At 41.6% G+C, this 22,169-nt stretch overlaps 1 protein-coding gene across 2 annotated transcripts in view; it reads right to left on the bottom strand.

Annotated features, from left to right (window-relative positions):
- Nucleotides 1–1,980: 1,980 nt before the first annotated feature.
- The window catches only part of dyrk1b (dual-specificity tyrosine-(Y)-phosphorylation regulated kinase 1B), a 53,616-nt gene continuing 33,427 nt past the window's right edge, over nucleotides 1,981–22,169 (bottom strand). For both annotated transcript variants that reach the window (XM_074683379.1, XM_074683377.1), the window contains exons 2-13: nucleotides 10,703–10,869; nucleotides 8,843–8,962; nucleotides 8,548–8,736; nucleotides 8,169–8,316; nucleotides 6,287–6,436; nucleotides 5,854–5,990; nucleotides 5,352–5,498; nucleotides 5,117–5,257; nucleotides 4,910–5,030; nucleotides 4,599–4,781; nucleotides 4,353–4,456; nucleotides 1,981–2,936 (exon numbers count right to left, since the gene is read on the bottom strand). In XM_074683379.1, coding sequence (XP_074539480.1) covers nucleotides 2,421–2,936; nucleotides 4,353–4,456; nucleotides 4,599–4,781; nucleotides 4,910–5,030; nucleotides 5,117–5,257; nucleotides 5,352–5,498; nucleotides 5,854–5,990; nucleotides 6,287–6,436; nucleotides 8,169–8,316; nucleotides 8,548–8,736; nucleotides 8,843–8,962; nucleotides 10,703–10,771 — 2,025 coding nt within the window. In that variant the 5' untranslated portion in view covers nucleotides 10,772–10,869 and the 3' untranslated portion in view covers nucleotides 1,981–2,420. The remainder of the gene's footprint in view (nucleotides 2,937–4,352; nucleotides 4,457–4,598; nucleotides 4,782–4,909; nucleotides 5,031–5,116; nucleotides 5,258–5,351; nucleotides 5,499–5,853; nucleotides 5,991–6,286; nucleotides 6,437–8,168; nucleotides 8,317–8,547; nucleotides 8,737–8,842; nucleotides 8,963–10,702; nucleotides 10,870–22,169) is intronic.

The raw sequence follows: 22,169 nt of genomic DNA, 5'->3' as shown, positions 1-22,169 counted from the left end.
AAGCAACCTGACAGTGACCCTCTGACCGGCATTCAAAATAAATGAATAGAGATAAGAAATGTTTATACTGATGGAATTTTTGGCATCATATGAAGATACATTTCAGTCTCTTAATCTGGATTGAAAATCCTGCCAAGGTTTTGAAGCAGAGATTCGGTTTGTCTCTCCATTACCTGCTCAAGGATCATAAACTGAAAATGACAGAAATCGAAAAATTTTCTGGTTTCAGTCCTTCGTTGATATATATTAAATGATCTACGAACTAAAATCTGACTTAAATATACCTGCTGATGTCTCCAAATGTTACTGATGTTGGGTGTCACAGCGTTTCTGTTGTTGGGTATGAAGATGATTGGACACTTTAAATCAGATTATAAAACACAATTTCGTTCTGGTTTGTAAATTGTCACTACCCACTTTGTCCAGCAGAGGGCACCCTGCCTCCACAGCCTACTATCAGTGCAGATGATAATGGTTAGACCACATATACCATGGGATCCTTTAACAAAGGCCCTTCGAAGCGGGTTTCATGTTACCTTTGCTGAGTCATTGTACAGGAAGCTGTTTTCATTCCAACTCCTAATCCATCGTAGCCACGTCACTGGTTTCAAAAGGAAGTTTCAAAAGTTATTACCAGAACCTGTCATAACAGAAACCTCCAGGATACCAGGCTCCTCTACAAAACATCAAAACACAGTGACCTTTTATTTTGTTATTCCAGGCTTTTATCACCTGGCTGTGCTCGGTATTTAACTCTGATTGGTTGAAACAATGGGAGTTTACTTTACAGAACTAGAGTGATTCTAGAGACAACCTAATCACACACACACACACACACACACACACACAAAAATGATCCAGAACTTGTTCATTAGGGTACATCTCACCTCTGCCTGTTGACACTGTGGAGGAGACATCAGTGTGTGATAGCTTCTTTGTGTCACTAACAACATGAACATTTTTTTTTGCTACCCCCAATTCATTTCAAGAGCATTAAACTTAAGGCAGGGGTTGATGTCTGAGCAGTCAGCAGCAGAGAAGAAGAGAGGAGTGAAGGATTTTTGAACACACACAGAGCTCAGACGATGGTCGAACTGAAGAACACAAAGAGTTTGAGCTTTGGTAGAGTCACAGGACTGAAGATGTCATGTTAAATGGATGTACTTGTTGCATAATCTGTGTATTAATCTCCTCCTCCTTTATGTCTCAGTGACCACATAAACTGTGTGTGAGCTTCTTGCAGGTGTATCAGCCCTCTGTGTGACCTGTTGCTGATCTTCACCCTGACAGGAAGTGATGTCATGAGGTGTTGGATGCAAGTAGCAGGAAGAAAAGCGGAGATCTGATGTTTGTTTGACTTTGGTGTGCAAAAGTATACTCTTTATTCTTATTATATATCCAACTTTATTTTGCCCCGACCCCTCCCCTCCACCCAGCCCCCACAACCGGTGTCATTCCCATGTCACCAGTTACTGTCACTGTTACAATAGCCAATCAGAGCTCACCTGCAGAAAGAAGGCAACCAAACAAAGAAGAGCAGAAAAAAGGGTTACTTTCAGTTTGTTTTTTCATGTTAAATAGTAATAAATACATTGAGATGCAGTGGTTCTTACTTTATCCTTTTCTCTTAAGCAGAAGGGTTAAAAAGTTTTTATTCTGTTTCTATTTCTTTTATTTCTTTATTGATCTGTGTTGGATCTTTAGCAGCAATCCGGACCAGTTGTCATGGTGATTAGCAGCACAGAGAGGAGGAGCTGTCTGGAGGAGGAACGCAGCAGGAGGAGGAGGAGGAGGAGAGGAGGAAGAGAGGAGGAGCGGGGGGGACGAGGAGGAGGAGGAGATCTGTGTGAGCGCACGGAGGGCTTCAGTGTCCTGTCACCTCCTCCTCCCTCCACCTCCCCCCCACTCGGCCCGACAGAGGGAGGACACGAAGAAGAAGAAGAAGTCCTGAACCACACGGCGCTGTCTCCTTCATGTGTGTGTGTGTCTGAGTGTGTTTGTGTGTGTGTGTGTTAAGACTGCTGTAAGTATGAACCAGTGTGAAGGTGAACACGGCTCCTCCCTCTCCCTCCTCTTCCTCCTCCTCTCCAGGCTTCAAACAACAACCAAAGAACACACACCTCCTCACAGCGGAGAGAAACTCAGAATATTAAACAACAATAATAATAATATTAATAAAAACAAACTCGTCACAATCATTCCTCTCCAGCCGCAACAGAAGACAACAAACTAAAACCAGATAAAAGGAGAGTTTCCCAGCATCCTCCTCTGCTCCTCCTCCCCCTCCTCCTCCTCCTCTCATGCAGTACAAACTGTCTCCTGCAGCATCAGTTCTCCTCGAGTCTCTGACTCGGCGTGTGTGTGGACTCGTAGTAGTTGTAGTTAAAATCGTATGGCTTTAGGGCATGGTTCAGGTTTTATCAAGAGTTGGCCGGCCCCTCGTCTGAGTCCGGCCTCCCTCGGCCCCCCGCGGCGGGGTTATTGTTGTTGGAGGCGGGGTAGTAGTCCTCTGGGGGCGGGGCTTGCGGCCCCGGGGCGGTGGGGGCCGTCCGAGTCCGGAAGGCGGACAGTCCGATGGGCAGAGCGAGGGGCAGCGAGGCCGAGCCAAACTGAGACGCCTCCATGGAAGACACCGCCCCGAGGTGGTGCAGCCCGAGGGACACGCCCACATCCATGCTGTCACTCATCTGGGGCGAGGATCCCTGCTGGCCTCCCCCTCCGCCGATGCCCGTCTGCCCGGCCTGCCGCAGGCCACGCCCACCGTTCCCGTGGTGAGAGTAGGTGGGGTGTGGGTGGTGGGGCTGGTCCAGGAAGTGGCGCTGGTGTTGTTGGGAGGCGGCCGGCTTGTGGAGCAGCAACTGGGTGTATGCTGGGTCCTGACCCCCACCTCCACCTTCACTGCCCGGCCACATCCTCATCTGCTGCTGGGCGGGAGCCTGAGGGGCGGGACAGGTCACACAAAGGTGAGACACTCTGAGAGGAGACTGACACACACACACACACAAACACACATACACACACTCACTCACACACACACACACACACACACACACACACACACACACACACACACACACACACACACACACACACACACACACACACACACACACACACACACACACCTGCTGGAATTGTGACTACTGGTCAGTTTTCTGATGCTTCTCTGCGTTTTGGACTGAAGACGTCTCATCAAGCTCCAAGAGTCACAATAACCTTTAACTGTGGGGCTTTTAACAGATGACTGAAAGTAGTGGATCAATTGATGTTAGAAAAAAGTTACCTGAGGCTCATCAGTCCTTTTACACTTTAACCTTTTGTTTCGACCTTGTGATTGGAGCTACACAATGAATCCCATTGGATCAGGGCTTTTGGCCTCCACATGACACAGACACATGTGATGAGCATGAGAGACGGTGATACTGACTGTAAAACCGTTTCTGCTTTTAAAAACTATGCTTCCTAAACTAACATTCACCCTGCTGGGAAGTGATTAGGAGGTTTTGGCTTCACTTTTGGAGGAGTGTCTAATCTCCAGCAGCTCAGTGTGAGAGCGAATGAGACACACGGGCTGAATGAACTAAAGTCACTGACTGTTGTTTGAAAGCATCGTTTAGAGATAGACATTTCAAGCATTTAATTTTTACAGCGTGGAAGAACTATCAAAAATCAACAATGGATGAGCAGCAGTTTTGTTGATTATGAAAAATAATTTCTTCACAGAGCCTTTTGACATTTTCACTGGCTCTGACTCTCACAGACCCACAAAGGTTTTACTGTTACCTGGAATAAATGCTTTCACCCTCTCTTGATTTTTATGTGCAGTTAGCAAATAGCTGTCAGATGGGCGACAGTCACCTTGTGCTAGTTTTATTGCCAGGTTCGAGTAAAATGATAAAATAATATATTTCAAAGGTAAGAAAACAGTCATATGAGTGATTCAGTTCATTATAAATTAATAGTCGAATAAATAAAAATGTGACACCTCATCTCCTCACTCCTAAAGACTCAAACATTAGTCTAGCGGAGTTAAAACACAACCAGGAGTCTTACAAACACTGTGACGCTCCAGCTTCAGGAGATATGTGAGCACACTGGATAAAAGATTCAGCACCCAGTGGTGTGACCTGCACTAAAAGCCAAATGTGAAGGAGGAAACAAAGAGGGTCACAGCTGTGGAAATCTCTCTGCACCTTCCAGCAGAGGACTTCACAAAGAGCCCACAAAGTATGCCGTGTGCAGCTCTCGGAGCTGAGAGATGTTTCTGTTCACAGCAGATCATGAAATCTCTTAATAATGAAAACTACCTCCTAAATCTAATCTACAACAATGCAGTGAGATTGTGTGTGTACCTGAGGGCTGGTCATCTCATAGTCTGAATGTGTAACAGCAGAGTTGTAGTAGCGGTTACTGTAGCGGTAGTTACGGTTGTCATTGGAAGAACCACTGGAGCCACCTGCAGAGAGAAACAGACATAAAGTCTCCATTAATGATGTTCATTCAGCCGGTCTCAGCTCTGACTCTGTTTATGACACAGCAGTATGTGTGTGAAGAGTCAGAGTGAGTATCAGTGTGTGTACATGTGTGTGTGTGCTGACCGGAGCTGGAGACGGAGCTGGTGGTGGAGGTGGAGTGGGAGTGGTCCATGGCAGGAGAGGTGGATGTGGATGAACTGGTGTTGGTTCCTTCGTCTGTCGTCTTCTTGAAGAAGTTGTGCTGCAGGGCGTAGAACGGGGTGATGCGGCTTTTAGGGTCGTAGTCCAGCATGCGCAGGATCAGGTCTGAAAGAGGGAGAAAGTCAGAACCAGGGTTAAAGAAGGTTTGTTGTCAAATCCAAATTATAATCAGTCTCATTAAAATACCAACAAAACCTCTTAAAATACAACAGAAACACTCAGCATTTATTTACCTTTGAACTTCAGGTAGTCACAGGGGGCGTGGCCTGGCTCTCCTGCTCTCCGCCCTCCTGGACCCCCAGTCTCCACCCCCAAAATCTCATGAAGACGCCGTGTGGCTGGGGGCTTGTACTCCTGAAACACACACATCATGTTTGAGCATGAACACGGTCACAAAGCTTCTCCTCCTTCTCCTCTTCCTCACACAGACTGATCCGTACCTTCTTGATGTCTTTGTTCTTCTTGACCGTCCACAGACCGTCCGATAGTTTGTCAAAATACTTCCTGGCTTTGGGAGCAGCGTCCAGCATGTGGCTGGGAGGGACCCCCAACACCTCTACTATTTTATTCATCTGGTCAACCTGAAAAAACACACACAGACATTGAATGTGAATGTTCATGAAGAGTGAACCACAGCCCAACACTTCTTTGAATGTGATGAAAGTGTGTTTTCACCTCGTTGGAGCCGCTGAACAGAGGCTCCCCTGTGTGCATCTCCACCAGGATGCAGCCCAGAGACCACATGTCAATCGCCAGGTCATACGGCATCCCCAGCAGCACCTCCGGAGAGCGGTAAAACCTGCTCTGGATGTACTGATAGATCTGAGGAGGAAGAGGAGGAGACAGGTTAGGATGTGAGGAAGATGTTCAGCTTTTTTTTATAAATACCCTCTCTGATGAATCATTCACAGTTAACATAAAGCCAAAAGATGAGACTGTCTGCAGTTTCTCTCTCTGTCCACTGTGAGGCGCTGTGATCTCCTCATGGAGCAGAAACACAAACTGTTGCTGTTCATTCAGAAAAAGTGATCCTTCATCCTGAAGCTGGAATTAGAGATAAAGTCTTGGTATTCCTGCTCTGCTTGTGTTTTAAGACTTTAACTCCTCTCTCACAGCAGAGCCCCACAGTGTGTTTAGAGTGATGCCATAAGTGTGTGCGTGTGTGTGCTCTGCTCACCCTCTGTCCAAGCTGACAGGAGGATCCGAAGTCGACGATCTTGATGGCGGATCTTTTGGGGTTACACAGCAGGATGTTCTCTGGTTTCAGGTCGCAGTGAATGATTGACAGCTCAGGTGTGGCCAGGAATAATAACGCTGCGGGCAAAAAAAGGCACATCACTCTTATTGTTCAGCACTTCATGGTGAATATTGTTGCATATTTTGCTTTGACAAAGACGGAGCAGTGACATGTTATCATTTCTAATATATATATTTAAACCTGCATCCTTCAGCTTAAAAGATTAAAACACATCCATGATTGTTAAATAATGTCCTTTCTCCTTTGTTAGTCTCCTTTTAGCCACTAGAGGGCAGACAACTACCATGCAAACCGTGGTTACACTGTGAGTGTGCGTGGAGTGTGTGTATGGAGAGTGTATCTTTACACAAACCTGTGCAGAGCTGCTGTGCAAACTTCCTGGTGAGGTTGAGGGAGACTCCTCTGAAGTTGGTGTTCCTCAGCAGATCGTACAGGTTGTAGCTCAACAACTCAAACACCAAACACAGATGGTTCCTAAACATAAAGTGACGCTTCAGGTGGACTACACACACACACACACACACACACACACACACACACACACACACACACACACACACACACACACACACACACACACACACACACACACACACATACACATACACACACAGGCACAGGAAAGGAGGGGACACAAAAAGGAAGATTAAAGTTAAAATATAAAACAGGAAATGTATGACATCATATTTATTTATCTTCCTCTGAGCTATTTTTATTTTTGTCTTAACAGATCAAAGCCAAGCCTAGCTCCATGACATCTGAGCAACTCCTGATGAAAGTACAAACCAATAAATGTTAGTACTATCCAAAATCGTCAAAATATCTACCCTCAGCTTCAACAGATTCTTGTAACATGCTTGTTTTAGTTTATATTCAAGCCAGAGATGATATAAACAATAAAAACAGTTATCTCTGAGGCCCTTATTTTGCCTTTTTGCTGCTTCACTCGCAGGTTACTTTATTGCTGTTAACAACTGTGGTTTATTTTGAAAGGACATGCAGGTACTTCCTCTGAGGAGTCTAAAACAGCTTAAAAAAGATCAATTTTAAGACTGTTGGATGTATGAGCGCCCCCTACAGACATAAGCTCTAAAGTTGTCATAATGTTATGTCTCTCCTTTTTTTCTCGCCTGCAGAGCAGGTGTGGAGAGAACCTTCAGTCTCTATGTTAATAAAAACATTATGATGAAGGTCATGTCTTCTTTGTGAGGTCGCCCAAGTAAAGTTTATGTGTGGGTACTCTATCTGTCCATCATCTTTTGATGACAAGAATCATCCGTGTGAGGTGAGTCTCAGTATCACTGTAAACATTAGGTTCCACAGAGGCTTCATTCTGACTTCTTTTAGAGATATGAACCTCAAACAGTGCTGGTTTCTTTTGATTTTCTTGAGTTTCTTGAAAAAATATTCAATATAAAATCTTTTCAAATATTGTTCGCTGAATAGAGGTTGTCAGGAAATCTAAGTGCTGATTGTCTGATTGACACAGCATCAAGCAGATTTGTGTCTAAACGTGAGTGTTTGATCTCGAGCGGGTTGTCAGCGGCTTTTCATGCAGATATCCATTCATTGAGAGGAATAACTCTCAATAAAGAGAGATTACCATTGATCAGAGCCAGATTTAATTTGTTGGATTGTATTCCTCCTGCTTTTGCTCTCCATATTGACTGTTGCTCCTGCAGACTGTACCTGCTGATACCTGATTGATCAGCGCTACTCAAAGAGTAAATATAGGCCAAAAGGAAACTAGAATACTTCCCTTAATGAAAACCCAGACTAGGGCATAGACCCTACATGTTTATAAGTGATCAGGTTCCTTTGCTTCTGACGAGGATTCAGAAATACTCTTACAGTTGACTTCAGGGTAAAAAGGAACAACCAGCAGACTGACAGGCTTACAGCTGTTTTATGCACAAGTATATCAAATATACAGTTATTTTTAGGTTATATACGCATTAAACACTGCACTATCATATGTGTTTTAAATATAGGAGATTGCTGTCAGCGTAGATTAACTCAGACGAGTCCTCATTACTTTTCCAGGCTTGTAACAGAGGAGAGGGAGTGGCAGACCACATACATGTGAAGTCTTTATTGTGCTACAGCGCCCTCTGCTGGCACACAGAGCTGCATTCACAGCTGCTGTCCATTAATGTAAAAACCACTACATGAAAAACTTTAATAAATCTGTGTGTGTGTGTGTGTGTGTGTGTGTGTGTGTGTGTGTGTCTTACCTATGTAATATTTCATCTCAGTGTCATGCTTGTTCATGAGCTCCAGCAGGCGAAGTTCAATCTGAGCCTGGTTTAGAAAAGCCTTTTTGTTCTTTATGATCTTAATGGCAACCCACTCCTGCTCGTGGTGGTCATAGGCCTTCACCACCTGCACACACACATCAGAAACACACACTTCAACATCACAGGAATCTGAACAAATATGTTCTCTGGGCTGTTTCAGTTACCTAAAGATAAACAAAGGAGACCTCATATGCTTTAAATTGAGCTTTAGCTTCTCATTTCACCGACAGGTACAAAGGAAAATAGAGAATTAAATATTAAATAGGGGCTCTACAAGTATAAAAGCATCGTGGGTCGAGTGTTTTCTGCTCCTGACCTGTCCAAAGGAGCCCTTCCCGATCAGCGAGTCGATCTCATAGCGGTCCAGCCACTTTTCTCCGTTTTTGACAATGTAGTCGTAGTTGTCGTCGTCATAGCCATCATTGTAGACCTTCCTCTCCTTCTTGGTGCTGCTGTCCTCTGGAGGGACCTGCTGTGCACGCCGCTTCTTCTTAGTATAGTACACCTGCACAGGTGAAAGGACAGGTTACAGTCCCAGTGACGCAACTCACAACACACCTGTGGCTCAACACTGAAAATTAAATCCAGATATGAAACAGAGTGAGTCTGACCTCATTGATGTGCTTGTAAGTTTTGATGAGGTCTACGGAGAGTTTCCTCAAGGGGGCGCTGGCAGGGTCTCGGAAACTGGGGGGGATCCTCCGCTGGAGTATGGTCATATCAGATAGCACCTGCAGACGACAGCACACCTTTAGACAAAACTCAGGGCTTAATTTACCCATAAGGCTGTGGAAACATCACTGCCTGACCACACAGACGCAGGTACTTCATAGTTTTCTGACAGGTGGATGTTTTCAGCTGCTCACAGGAAGCTTCAGTCTACTTTGCTCCACGTCTACATCGAGTGAAACTTAAGTTAATCCAGTGAATCCAAAATGGCAACCACCAACGCTGGGCTTCATAACCCGTCTTCAGACACTGATGAGTGACATCATCGCTGTGTTTTATGACAGAGGCTGTGATAAAATCTGATACAGTCTCTAACTCTGTCTTTGTGTTATTAGCAGCAGGTGTTTGAGTTACAGATTTTTTCTATGAAGAGTGTTTTCTGCATCCAGACAGAAGCTCATCTGGTCTCTCTGGACCTGAATAGCTACAGCCTTATCCAGAGATTTGCACATTTAGTTAACATAACCATAAAAAACTGTCACCCTGGCTGGTCTGCACTAGAGTTGGTAGCAGGTCAAACAAGTGTTGGATATTTTCCTTAATGAGGGCCCAGTGTTGACAGCAGGAGCTGGAGTATGAAGTCAAAAACCAAAGCAGTGTTCTGGTTGAACAGGTGACCCTGTGAACTGGTGACTTTCAGCAGAATGGGTATGTGGTTGTAACTGTTGCAGAAGCTGAATGTTTTCACGTCAAATTTTACTTCTCAGAATTGTTTTGGTGAGAAAATAAAAAAAGGCACCACAAGGACTCTGATTGTTTTCAGCAGCTGCTGTTAAGATGATCACAGACACGTTAACCGGGTAACAAGTTAAACCAAAACACCTGCTTGCAAGTCTGTCTTAACATGTTGATTTCACTGAACTGCAACGTTTTATCAGTCGAGTCAGGACCACATGATGTGACTGACTTAAAAATAAACTATTTGTTTTGTAAAGGAGGTGACGAACAGTTTCAAACAGAAATCAGAGGTTACATGTGGCACAGTTTTAGACAGACTCTAGATTTCTTGAACAAGTTTGCTTGACTTTGACACAAGAATGAACGAACCCTTCGCTCTAAGCCCCGCCTCTGAATAGGGACTGACTAACCACAGCTGAGGGATAAAACTGGACCTTCAAGGTACATTTTCAGATGAAGCGTTGTGCACAGTTTAGGGTTTTAACATCAGCTTGATGAAAAGATGGATTTCTCAATATTCTTCCTGATGACAAACTGTGCCAAGTAAAACAACATTCCAAGGGGATAAATTACTAATAAAAATGTAAAAATATCAAAACTCATGCCTTGTTTCAAAAACAGAATCTAGGAATTACAAAAAAGTAATTGGAAACAGTTGTTAGATGTAACACTTGGATCTGTCCTGATGTTTACATCCTGAAATCACTCTAAGGGAAACACGAGAGACGTGTTATCTGACTGAAACAAACTCCTGTGACTATCAGCCTCTGAGTTGGAGTATTATTCTTGTACATGAAGAAATATTCCAGATATGTGTCTGCATTTTGTTTTACGGTCTATAAGGTTCCTACAGATCTGATGCGTCACAGCGTCGGAGCTTCAGTACAGCCAAGTCATCAGTGTTTGTCACAGAGGACCTGAATCTGTGAACTCAATGACATCCAGCCTCCCAAATCAGACAGATGTTATACAGCCCTCTGGTGGTGAAAAGATGCAATGACAACCAACAGGTGAAACAGGTGAACTCTAAAACTTTCCTTTGTGTGTGTGTGTGTGTGTGTTACCTGCTGCTGCTCGGCCATGGAGTGGATGGAGCTGAAGGAGGGGTGTGTATGTGTGTGCTGGCTGGTCATGGCTGGCTCAGCGAGGGAGAAGCCCTGGGCAGTGGAGGAGGAGGAGGAGGAGGAGGAGGAGGAGGAGGAGGTGGGCGGACATCCTGAGCTGCTAACACCTGTGGAGAGACGGAGAGAGAGAGAGAGGGGGAGAAATGATCAGAGAGGAGAACACATTGTCTTTCTTCACCTCCATCTTTGATGTGACACGGTAACTGTAAATCAGTTTTTGAGACAGTTCATCTTTGTTAAGCCCCGCCCTCTTTCAGGTATCCAGACTGGGACGTTTTTGTTAGCTCCAAGAAAATGGACCAAAACAGAAAAATGAGAAAAACAGCAGTAATACTTTTGCTGGTGGTCACATGCTAATGGTACTTCTTGGTGTTCAAAGAGCCTTGCTCAAGAAGTGCCTTAAACATGTATTCTCTCCAATTCTACCTGAAAAAGGTCTTGTTCAGTCTTTAGTCACACTAAAAGGTGCCCCGAGGAGTTAAGTTTTTTTTAAGTGTCAAGTTTTTCATTAAATAGCGTTATTCAAACACTTTCAGGATACTTAAATCAGTGCTTCAATATCAGAGTTTTAGTGATTTGTTAACAAACTTTACCAACAAATTAAATTTACACTGATAACTTTGTTTACTCTCACTTAGACTGAGGTAAGAGGCTGAAATGGAGGCTTCAAACTTGGCTTTTACAGAACCCAGTGACTGATTCGCGTGTGTTGCCATCCCATACAGCAGCGTCTACACATAAATCAGATGTTAATCAGATGTTTAGATTTTACACATTGGGTATCAGATACAACATTAGAGAAGATTTAACTCGAGTAATTTTCTCCGCCTCGAGGAATCGTTTGATTTTAAAAAAGATCAAAGAGTGGTATTTCAAATAGAGCTGAGGCCATATTACGAGTTTTCAGACCCCTCAAGCTACCTCTGATACAAAATAGCAACTAGCAACAAATCTAGCTTCTTCTCTGGAGTTTGGAGACTAATGGGTCTTTCTACGAAACGGGTGCCATTTGGGGCCGCAACATTTGATGAGTTGTACAAGGCTCAAAAAATGTGTCAAAGTGTGTTTACAAATTTTGTAGCAACCAAAGCAAGTGTTCTTATTGACATGCTGTATCAGAAAATTCTATTTCTTAAAGAGAAAAATTTTCATTTGAAAAATAACTGCTCTTTAATTAAACAAAAATGTATTTTATCCGATTCGATTAATCGATGGGATTTTCAGTAGAGTACTCGAAAACTAAAATATTCGATAGCTGCAGCCCTACATGTAACACAACAATATTCTACCATGTGCTAGTTTAATCATAGCTTGGCTACACTCACAAGTATGCTTTTCTCCAATGTTCGTTGGGTTTTGATTCTTTCGTTTTTTGATAAGGCTGCTCATCTGCAATGATTACATGCAGCTCTTGATGAGTAGAGTTTATTTCATTAACTAAGATGAAGAACAAAGTGACATCACCCAGAGAGACAAAACTATCATTGATCATAAAACTGTTGGTCCTCTAAAGAAGATTTTAGTCCTCTGAAGAAGAGTGTTCAGTGAATCAGGGTCAAGAGTCCAGACTTCGTGAAATAAAGACTTCTGGTTTCTGCTAAGTTAACAAAATTAAAGATTTTCAAAGATGTTGATCAAACTGATCAGTAAAGAAAATCACGAGTCAATCAGCAAACATGCATAGAAGATTATTGTGGATATTGTTACACACACAATGATCCAGGATACTGACATACGCACCATAAACTTACACTGTACGTCACAGAGTGACAACAAACTGAGCAACACACCTTCACTGATGATGATGATATATGAGCTCACTGCTGCTCACAATGTCACACTCAAACAGAATCAAACTTTCTAGATGATTCTTCCCTTTGTGTTTCTGCTCTCTGAATGCTTCTCTAACCCTCAGGTGAGCGTGTGTCATCACAGCTGCTAGATTCACCTGGAGAGGCTGCAGGTGGTCAGAGTTTGAGGTGCTGCATGTCTTCAGATCACTTCAGTGTCACTGGCTCTGGTGGTTAAATCATCACCATTACTCAGTTCCTAACTCTGACAGCGTTAAAAGCACCTTTCTTAACACCCTGGCTCCTCCCGCTGCTCCCCATACCTGGAGGACACCCACCTGTCCTGTGTTTGTGCAGCTCAGAGACACATTACAAACTCCCTCTCTGGTGCACACAAGTTACAGAGAATCATGAGGGCCTGAATGCAAATAGTGATGGTGTGTGGATTAACCACGCAGCTTAGCATGAGGCAGAACAGTTCTGAAGGATTGAACTTTATAAAATGGTGTTATTATGTTTAAAGTTGCACTACAGTAAGCAACAGGCTACTGACTTAAAAAAAACAACCATGTAAAGCCAAAAAGAAGCGACAAAATCTGACGTCATGTTGCTATGACTCATAGATCTGTCCTGTCAAACACAGGGAATTTAAACTTGATGAAACTGCAGATGTTTTTACAAAGACAAGTCAACTTATCAGGTTTTGTTGGTAGAGGTTGAGGGATTAAAAAATCTGGATCATGTGCATTAGAAATATACATCTGATCGACAACAGCCAATCAGAGAGCCAACCTGACGCTGAAGCAGCTGAATAGAAGTTTCTTGACCTGATCACACCAGGGCTCAGCCTCAATCTGAGGTTTCTCCCCCATCTTTAGCCTGATTCAAGATGGAATCACATAGATAAGCTCATATTTTATGTCTGTCATATACCTCAGCACAACTCTCCTGGTTGGTTTCAAGTTAAGCTTTCTGAAACAGTGAGAGAAGGGATAAGAAAACACGCCTGCTCAAAGAGAGAAAAAAGAAACACTGCCACTCCTTTCACAAGCCACCATTCACAATATTATCTGATCAATAGAAAACAATGGTCTGTGAGGTCATGTCAGGAATCCACATTATTGAGGCAGACCTAACAAAGTAGAAGAAGCAACAATGCCACTGACCAGCTTTAGCTAAGGCTAAAGCCAGGACTGTTTTTAAATCTTCAGATCTGACGAATGTTACGTTATATGGAGCTGTACGACAGGTTATGATGACATGTGACACGATACACAATGATGTGATCTGGCAATTAAGTAATGTTTGAAGCAACACCATGACCAACAGCTCTGTTGACCAATGAGGCTCCTACAGCGCCGTGTGCTCCAGTTCATCAGAGTAACCAGAGGAGAAACAGTGAGAGGAAACATAACTAACACTTAGAGTCTTTGGACTTTCCAAAACTGAGCGTGTCTGCTACAGGACTGCACTGTTCTGATAGATCATTGGTAGATTAAATGTGTGTTTTGGTCAACGGAAAAGGGTGTGACATCAGTTTCAGGGTTCTTCCCACAAGGTCACTCCTGTACATGTCTTGGCTGAACTAGTGCAACATGTCAGCGTCTACCGTGACAATCTTTTGATTTTATATCTCAGTGGGTGGAAATGAAGGATACCTGCTTGTTTTATGTACAGTCAACTGATACGAACTATGGCCCAAAACAACAACATCACCTTTAAGGGGAGATTTAACTTCATTCAATGTTGGAAAGAGGAGTCGTGGAGTAGCAAACCTGTGGACCAATAGGAATGTGTTAAGATTAATTTGAATTTATTTATTTGATCGGAATGTAGAGTTTAACATAGTGTCAAAACAAGACATGAATCTGATGTGCTGCACAGAGAGTTTTTAGCAAATGCTAATTTCCAACTCTTTTCCGTCCCTGTCCCTGGTCATTCACGATAATTTTATTTTCTGATTAAAGTATTAATATTTAGAAATAATATGTTTTGAGTTACTTTTTCATTGATAACATCAAGACTCAGTTCAGATGGTCATTTATGATGAGTTAGAGCATCTTATTGCTGACTGTTTTAATTAAGACCAACATTCCATGAGAAAATGATGGATTATTTTCTCAATTTTAAAGAAAATGTCAGTGAAACATCCACATAAAGTAACTGACATCCCTAGTTTTTATGTTATAACAGAGGGGTTTTTGTTATCTAAAGGAAAAAAGAAAATCTTTTAGATGTCCTACAAACACTGTCTTGAGGTTGTATCACATTACAACAAGGGGCTGGTAAAAAATTGGAGGTGTCCCAGTCCGATATTGATATCAGATATCTGTCTGATATCAGCAAAAAAACAAGTATCGATATCGTATCGGAATGCATCTAAAATCTCCGATATAAGCAGTTTCTGTTACCCATTGGTTAATAATAAATGGGTCAGTTTTTCCTCATACCTACTGTTGCTGACTGCTGTTCTTTGTTTGAATAATATCACTTAATCAAGCCTTTTCTAACACAACAGACATACTACGAAATAAGTAATAAAAGTATGCATGTTTAATGCTGATATTGTGTCAGATTAATATTGGTATCGGCCAATACTCAATCCTGCAGTATTGGTATCGTATCAGAAGTGAAAATGTAATATTGGGACATCCCTAGTATTTATGTTATAACAGAGGGTTTTTGTTATCTAAAGGAAAAAAGAAAATCTTTTAGATGGTCCTACAAAGACCGTCTTGAGGTTGTATCACATTACAACAAGGGGCTGGTAAAAAAATAGCTAAAAACAACATCTAAGAGAGATAATAGTAACTTTAGCTTTTTGATTTTTTTAATTTAAAACAATAATTTGAAAATTCAAAAAACAAGACACACTCACTTACTGGAGAGTCTGCAGTTGAGTAGAGAAAGGCCAGCAACAAGTACAGAAGGAATGATTTTACGCTGTTTTTTCATGTCTGTGAATGGTCATATGTTGGTAATAAACACAGTAATTAATGCATGAACATATACATAAAATTTATTCTGGCTTTTTATTCAGACAGTTTTTCAAAACTCTCGTCAAAACTTTACTTGTATAGCTAAATAAGTAAAAGTTTTTGGGGTCATACAGGTTGTGAACAGCACCATGATGCTCTTTTTTACGTATTTATGCTGTGTCATGTTGAACATGAGCAATCTGGATAATGTAGTGTAATGAAATGCAGCATGTTCAATGTGGATTGTTTTTTCTCGTTAGTTTTTGTTTATGAACAGAACTGAGGAGGAAGCTAAATGTATGCAGCAAGAGAAGACAACATATTGTATAATGTGTCATCAAACATTTATCATATTGTGTCTTATAAACCATCCCAGTTTTACATGTAAAGCAGATTTCAAAGGTCTTAAAATCTGAAAATATCTAAAAATAAGTGTTTAGAGAAGTGACAATGTTAGTGCAAACTGCACAGCATTCTCTTCTCTTCTGCATTTATCACAGACCTTGAAACATGAACGTCATAGCTCTACTTCTTGTGCACTCGGAGCAAAGGAATAACTATTTTATTTATGACACTGAAAAGAAATATTTGTATAAATAAAAGCTAAATATAGTCCTTTACAAACTGATTCAGTCAAACATTCGTACAATAGTGTTTTGTAACTAGAGCAAAAGAAAAATATTTTCTCACATTGGTAAAAAAAAGTCAATCTTTGCATGAATGTAAATGTTTTTTTTTTCCTTTAAATATATATAGATGGATGCTTCATCATGGAGCAGACTATCATTATACTTGAGTGTATTTTTTGTCACAGCAGAGCTCCAGTGCTCCAAAAAAGCTAAGTAATAGAGTTTAATTCAGGTCTGCAAAATGAGGTCTTCTTTTACATAACTATATCATAATTCAGGACAGAAACTCTGAGCCAACATACGAGAATAACTGCTGGTATTAAAGGTTCCTCTCAGTGTTACCTCCCATAAAGAGTGTGCACTAAGAGTCTGAATATTTGTTAAAAAGCTGTGTGTGTGTGTGTTGATCTAAATGTGTGTGTGTGTAGTGTTTGTGTGCGATGTGATGAGGTGCAGGAAGTAATCCAATCAGCGTCAGAGGGCCCGGTGCTCTGGGTCCTGGCCTGCTTACAGATATGACACTGCTGGAGAGAGAGAATATCTGCCTAGTACTGAAAAATCTGCACCGTCTCTTTAAGAGAGCGAGAGGCACTCACAGCACTTCCTCAGTCTGGCATCCCCCTTCTTACGCCGCCATTGGTCGGGGCCCCCTCTTCCTCTGTCAGCTGATTCGCTGCTGGTATCTAAGGGCTGGCTGGCCAGCGCTCTATAAATAAACCCGGTGCTGTCTCAGCAACCAGCCTACAATACTCATTAGCTGCTCCTCTCTCTCCTCTTCCGCCTCTCCGCCGCTCAGCAAGTCGCTCCAATCGCAGGCCGGCCTCCAGCAGGAGCAGCCTGACACACTCTCCCCTAGCAACCCGAGCCTCCCCACCCGCCGCTCCCCCCTCCTCCCCCCCCTCGCCTTCATCATGCTTCCTGCTCCTCAGACCTCAGCCCTCCTCCATTTATACATCTTTCATACATACATCCCTCCATCCTCTCCCAACATAAATACATCTGTTCATCCATACGTGATACAAACATGCCTCCATCCTACTCCTCCTTTTGGACATCCTTCATGTATCCATACATCCCTCCATCATCCTCATACCTCCATTTATACATCTTTCATACATGCATCCTTCCATCCTCTCCAAACACAAACACACTGACTTTACATCAGGGCGTGATCTAAACATCTCTCCTCTCATCTCCATCGTGCTCCTCAGACTTCAGCTCTCCTCCTTTAACACTTCCTTCATTAAAATAAACATCTGATAACAGAGAAGTAACAGTACATACGATCATCACATTGATGATTCTAATCAGTGAAATGAAAAATAAATGTCAGCACCTATTAGAACAGCAGAGGGCGCTATTCGCCGTAAACTTTTTCTGTCTTAAAGCCGAACTGAGGTGTGCAGACATGGCGGCAGCAGGTGGAGATTTAACAGTTGACCGCCACTGTGCCCCACACACAGAAGGTAGCAGGGCGGCCCAACGAAAAAGATTTGACCTCAATTTAACATTTTTAGTTTAAAGACATATAAGACTGTTTTTTAATTCAAGGCAACTGGTGGGAAATCTCTGTCTACCCTGGGAATGTGTCATTGTTTCACAACAATAAGTCAACATACGACCTGCTAAAGCAAAATACACCATCTGTTGGAGAATGGAGTAATATCATTCATAAAATTATTGTAATGTGAAGAATTACTTTGTCAGTAAGGCTCCAGGAAAGTAAAGTTGAGGGACTTTGGAGACAGTAAAAAATTTGTATTTCCCTTACACACCCTCCTTCTGTTTTAATTGTTTGTAATAATGTTATGTATCTCATTTGTTGGTCATTGACACCAAACTGGTTGCATTTTCAGCAGTGTTTTTAACTTTTTTTGTTCTTATGTGTGTCACATGCAGCCATGGTCGCACTTTTTTACACACAAGATCAGCTGTTCACAGCCTCTACCATGTTGATGCTAACCAGTGCTAGGCCCGATGTTCCCCACAAGCTGAGGACTTGGGGGCAAGGTGATGTGCTGGCGCTGTGATGATATAGACCTGTCCTTCCATCTATCTTCATGAGGACCGTAAGATCTATCTCCAATAAGATGGACAGGCTAGCAATGCTAACCCAGAACCATGGGGAATACCAGGAGTAACTATTCACCGGGACATGGCTAATGGAGCCATCAATGTGGCATCAATGTGGCATTCGTGTCCAGTGTTAGCACTGGACACGAATGCCACATTGATGTGATTTCATCCTCTGTAGGCAGACAGGAACATACTGGTGAAGAAGATCAGCTCAGTCCTGAGCTTTGCCCTCTGGACCCTGTGGATTTCGAGGCTGACAGGTGAATGATGGCCAAGCTGTGTTCTCTGATAGACAACATGCCCCACCCCTCAGAAGTCTTCTCCAAGACTTTAACCTTTATATTATGCTTAATTTGTATGTATTTTTTTGTAAGGTAAAACTTGCGATATTATTCTATTTGATATATTCTATTTGTAATGTTTCCACTACACTCTTTGTTGTTTGCCGCTATAACTGTAAATTTCCCTATAGTTTGATGAATAAAGGAGAATTTTATCATGTGTTTTTAAAGGAAAACACCCCGTGTCCTGCTCTAATTCATTTACTTGTTAATTCATTGATACTGACAAGAGGACTTAACTGGAGGGAAGAAAGTACAAGCTTATGTCTCTGCAAGAGCCCCCAATGCATCCAAGACTCTTTACAGTTTTTATTTTAACTTAACCCTCCAGAGGAAGTAACTTCCTTTGAGTTCTTTCAGAATAAAAGCATTCTTCATTTTCAGAAAATGAATAAATGCTACTGAAAAGTTATTTTAGCAACAGTGTCAGATTTTGAAAATTACCCAACAGAAAGAGCCGGTCTTGTTAATAGTCTTTTTTGCTTTAAACATTGAATTTCTCTACATCTCCCTACACCTATACAACCCCAAATCATCCTTCCTCCTTCAGACCTTGACCTTCCTCCATCTTAGCCCTCCACCGCTCCATCACACAATCTTTCTACACCTTGACCTCCATCCATGTTGCTTCAACTCTTCTATGTTCATCCATCTTACATCTATTAACTCCTCCTTTGACCCAAAATATCCTCTTATTATCCCTCCTTCATCCTACATTTGCAGCTCCAAACATCCCTCCATCATCTTCTTCCTTTCTCCACCAACTCTCTCTTTAATTCATCCACCTTTCACCCATACATCCTCTTGTCAACCGTTCTCTCCTCCGAGCCTAATGAACTAATAATCTGTTAATGAACCTGCAGATTATCTTTAGGATTAACTGATGAATAGTTGAGTCTATATGGTGTCAGAAAGTAGCTCAGCCATCCCTCCGTCTCTCACTCCTCCGTCCTGCTCACTGCTCAGTATGTTTCAGATGTTTCCTCTTTTCCTGCCAACTGTCTCATCTCTCCATCACTGTTGTTTCTGCACAATAATCAGACCATATTTACTGTAACACTGACACACTGTGCAGTCACACACTCTGCTTCCTGAACACAATGAGCTGATTAATGATGTTAAACAATAAAAACAAGCTTTATTTCATTCAGAGCACACAGAGACTACCAGGTGAGCACAGGTGTTCTAGGAGAAGTATCCACAACTGAGTTCAGTGAAACTTTGTTTCAGTTTAGTGTGTCCAAACTGAGTCCGATTAACACCAAGGAATGTCTCTATGGGTTTACAGCTTCCTAAACCTGATGTCTAAAGTCAAAGGTCTGCTATAAGCTGTGCAGTTACACATCAAAGTATTAATCGGATCAGTGTTCATGCTAGTGTGAGTCTGTAGAGACATGCTAACAAACACAAACTAACAGATTAAGCAGATACTCGGTGGAAATATACGATCTTCTCCACACACCTGACAGAAATATCAAACTTAAAAAACAAAACAACATGTTGTACACATCGTGACGGGTTCAGGAAGAAAGGCTCTAAATCCACATCAATGATCAAAGAGTTATATTAGAGGAATGTTACCTTTAGGCTGCTCTAAGTTAGAGAATCATGAAAGTTGAAGGAACCTTTGCAGCAGCTCGCAATAAATGGTTTAAAAAGTTAGCTTTGTGGTAGGTTCACAAAAAACTAGGGCTGTAGCTATCAAATATTTTAGAATTTGAGTATTCTACTGAAAATTACACTGGGTACTCGGATAAAACGCATTTTCGCGTACTTAAACAGCAATTATTTTTCAAATGGAAATTTGTTTCAAGCAAGTGTAAAATCAAGTCACTTTGGGTGATAAATTTTAAATTCTGATTACATATGTGACATTTTGCTTGATTAGTCTCCCCACAGACACAAGATGACGTAACGGTCGTGCCGCTCTGAATTGAAAATGAATTCTAAAACTGAATCTGCTTTTTGTGAATTGTAATTGAATTCTGTGTTTTTGTTCAATATTTTAATTTAATTTCAGTTTCTGATGGCAGAAATAAAACCCCATACTCTTTGATCTTTTTAAAAATTGAACAAATCCTTGAGGCGGAGAAAATCCCTCGAGCATTTTTTGTACTCGAGTACCTCGAATTACTCGAGGGGTTGTTTCAGCTCTACAAAAAACCACATGTTGAAACAAGTGACTTTATAACTTCAGATGTCTTACTGTTCCCGAATGTCCGAATAATCAAAATAGAATAATGTTTCCATCTGGCTAACCAGAGACAAACTTTTCTTCCAGTGGTAGGATTGATTCAATGTTTTCTTTCCTGACAAGCCAGCGGCTGAAATTAACGACAATTAGCTACTGTTGACCAACTTGTAGTGTAATGAAGATAAATTTAGTTTTTATCCTGAATGTACAGCTAATGTAGAATAACAAAAGAAACACTGAGTGGTAAAACTGTCAACCACAACATATGAATCAAAGTCATTTTACAGTTTTAAAAGCAAGAACAGAAGACACACTGCAGACGCCAAATTCTTTCAGAACAGTAGACGAATGTTTTGGTTCAATCATACAGCCTTGGATAAGTCTGACATGAAGATTTGTAGGCAACTATTTCTTTTCAACTTTTCTCTGGCGACCACAAGGTTAGATAGTCAACCATGGGTTAAAAACTTGTTTGAGTTACTTTATTTTTAAAGACATTAAAAAAAATGATGAAAAGAAAAACAAAGTTTGATGTGAAAAAAAATAAAGATTTATTTTTGTGACCATACTGCGCGGTGTTACTCCAGAGTATAACATCTGAACACACAACTGAACAATCGCCATGTCCAGAATCAGTTTTTCATTGTGCACTAGAAGAAAATGTGGCTAATTAAGAATATAATGAGGTGAGTCAACATAAAACAGCTGTGTAAATGCAAAGATCCATGCAGATGAGCTCTGAGGTCAAAGAGTTAAGAGCATCCTAACTTTACTTACACAGCTTCAGTCCTCTAACACTAACTCTGACTGACTGCCTGCCTCATCATCATCCTGTAGTGAAGAAAGCGAACACTAAGAACCAGTTTGAGAGGAGGCTGGGATAATACTTGGTCTTTAAGTAAATCAAATGTTTCACACAAAAATGTGTTGTTTTGTTATTTAAAATGAAGTCTACAGCTCAGACAAAACCAAACTGTGTCACACTGTGACTCTTTTTAAGACACCATCTCGATCCCTGCTTCAGAAAAGTGAACAGAGAAAATGTTCATGAGCTTACGGTATGTTAGCATGTTAGATTAAAGCATGTCGTTATAATGATATTAGCATGAAGCTAGACCAGCGTGTGTCAGTAAAGCCTCACATGACGTGCACAAAGTCCATCTGGAGCTAGCGCTTAGTGACATCAAAGACTTTTTCTGTATCGCCAAAATAAGACGACAGAGTATCCGACATATTTCTAACCTTTTAAAGAGTTTACTATGAAATAAGATAGGCTACAAGGCTTTCTCCTTTCACTTGTATCTGCATTGCAATTAAACCTGTTAACAGTATAGTGTTTGTAGTTTACATATCGCTGGGGAACTGTGTGACTGTATCATTACACTGAGTGTTGTTACTA

The sequence above is a fragment of the Halichoeres trimaculatus genome, unplaced genomic scaffold (genome assembly GCF_033239565.1).
Source record: "Halichoeres trimaculatus isolate MK-OKI-2021-1 unplaced genomic scaffold, fHalTri1.1 fHalTri1_scaffold_12, whole genome shotgun sequence".
In the NCBI taxonomy this organism is placed as follows: domain Eukaryota; kingdom Metazoa; phylum Chordata; class Actinopteri; order Labriformes; family Labridae; genus Halichoeres; species Halichoeres trimaculatus.
Note: the sequence above shows the minus strand (reverse complement) of the source record. Positions and strands in the feature narration are given on the sequence as shown.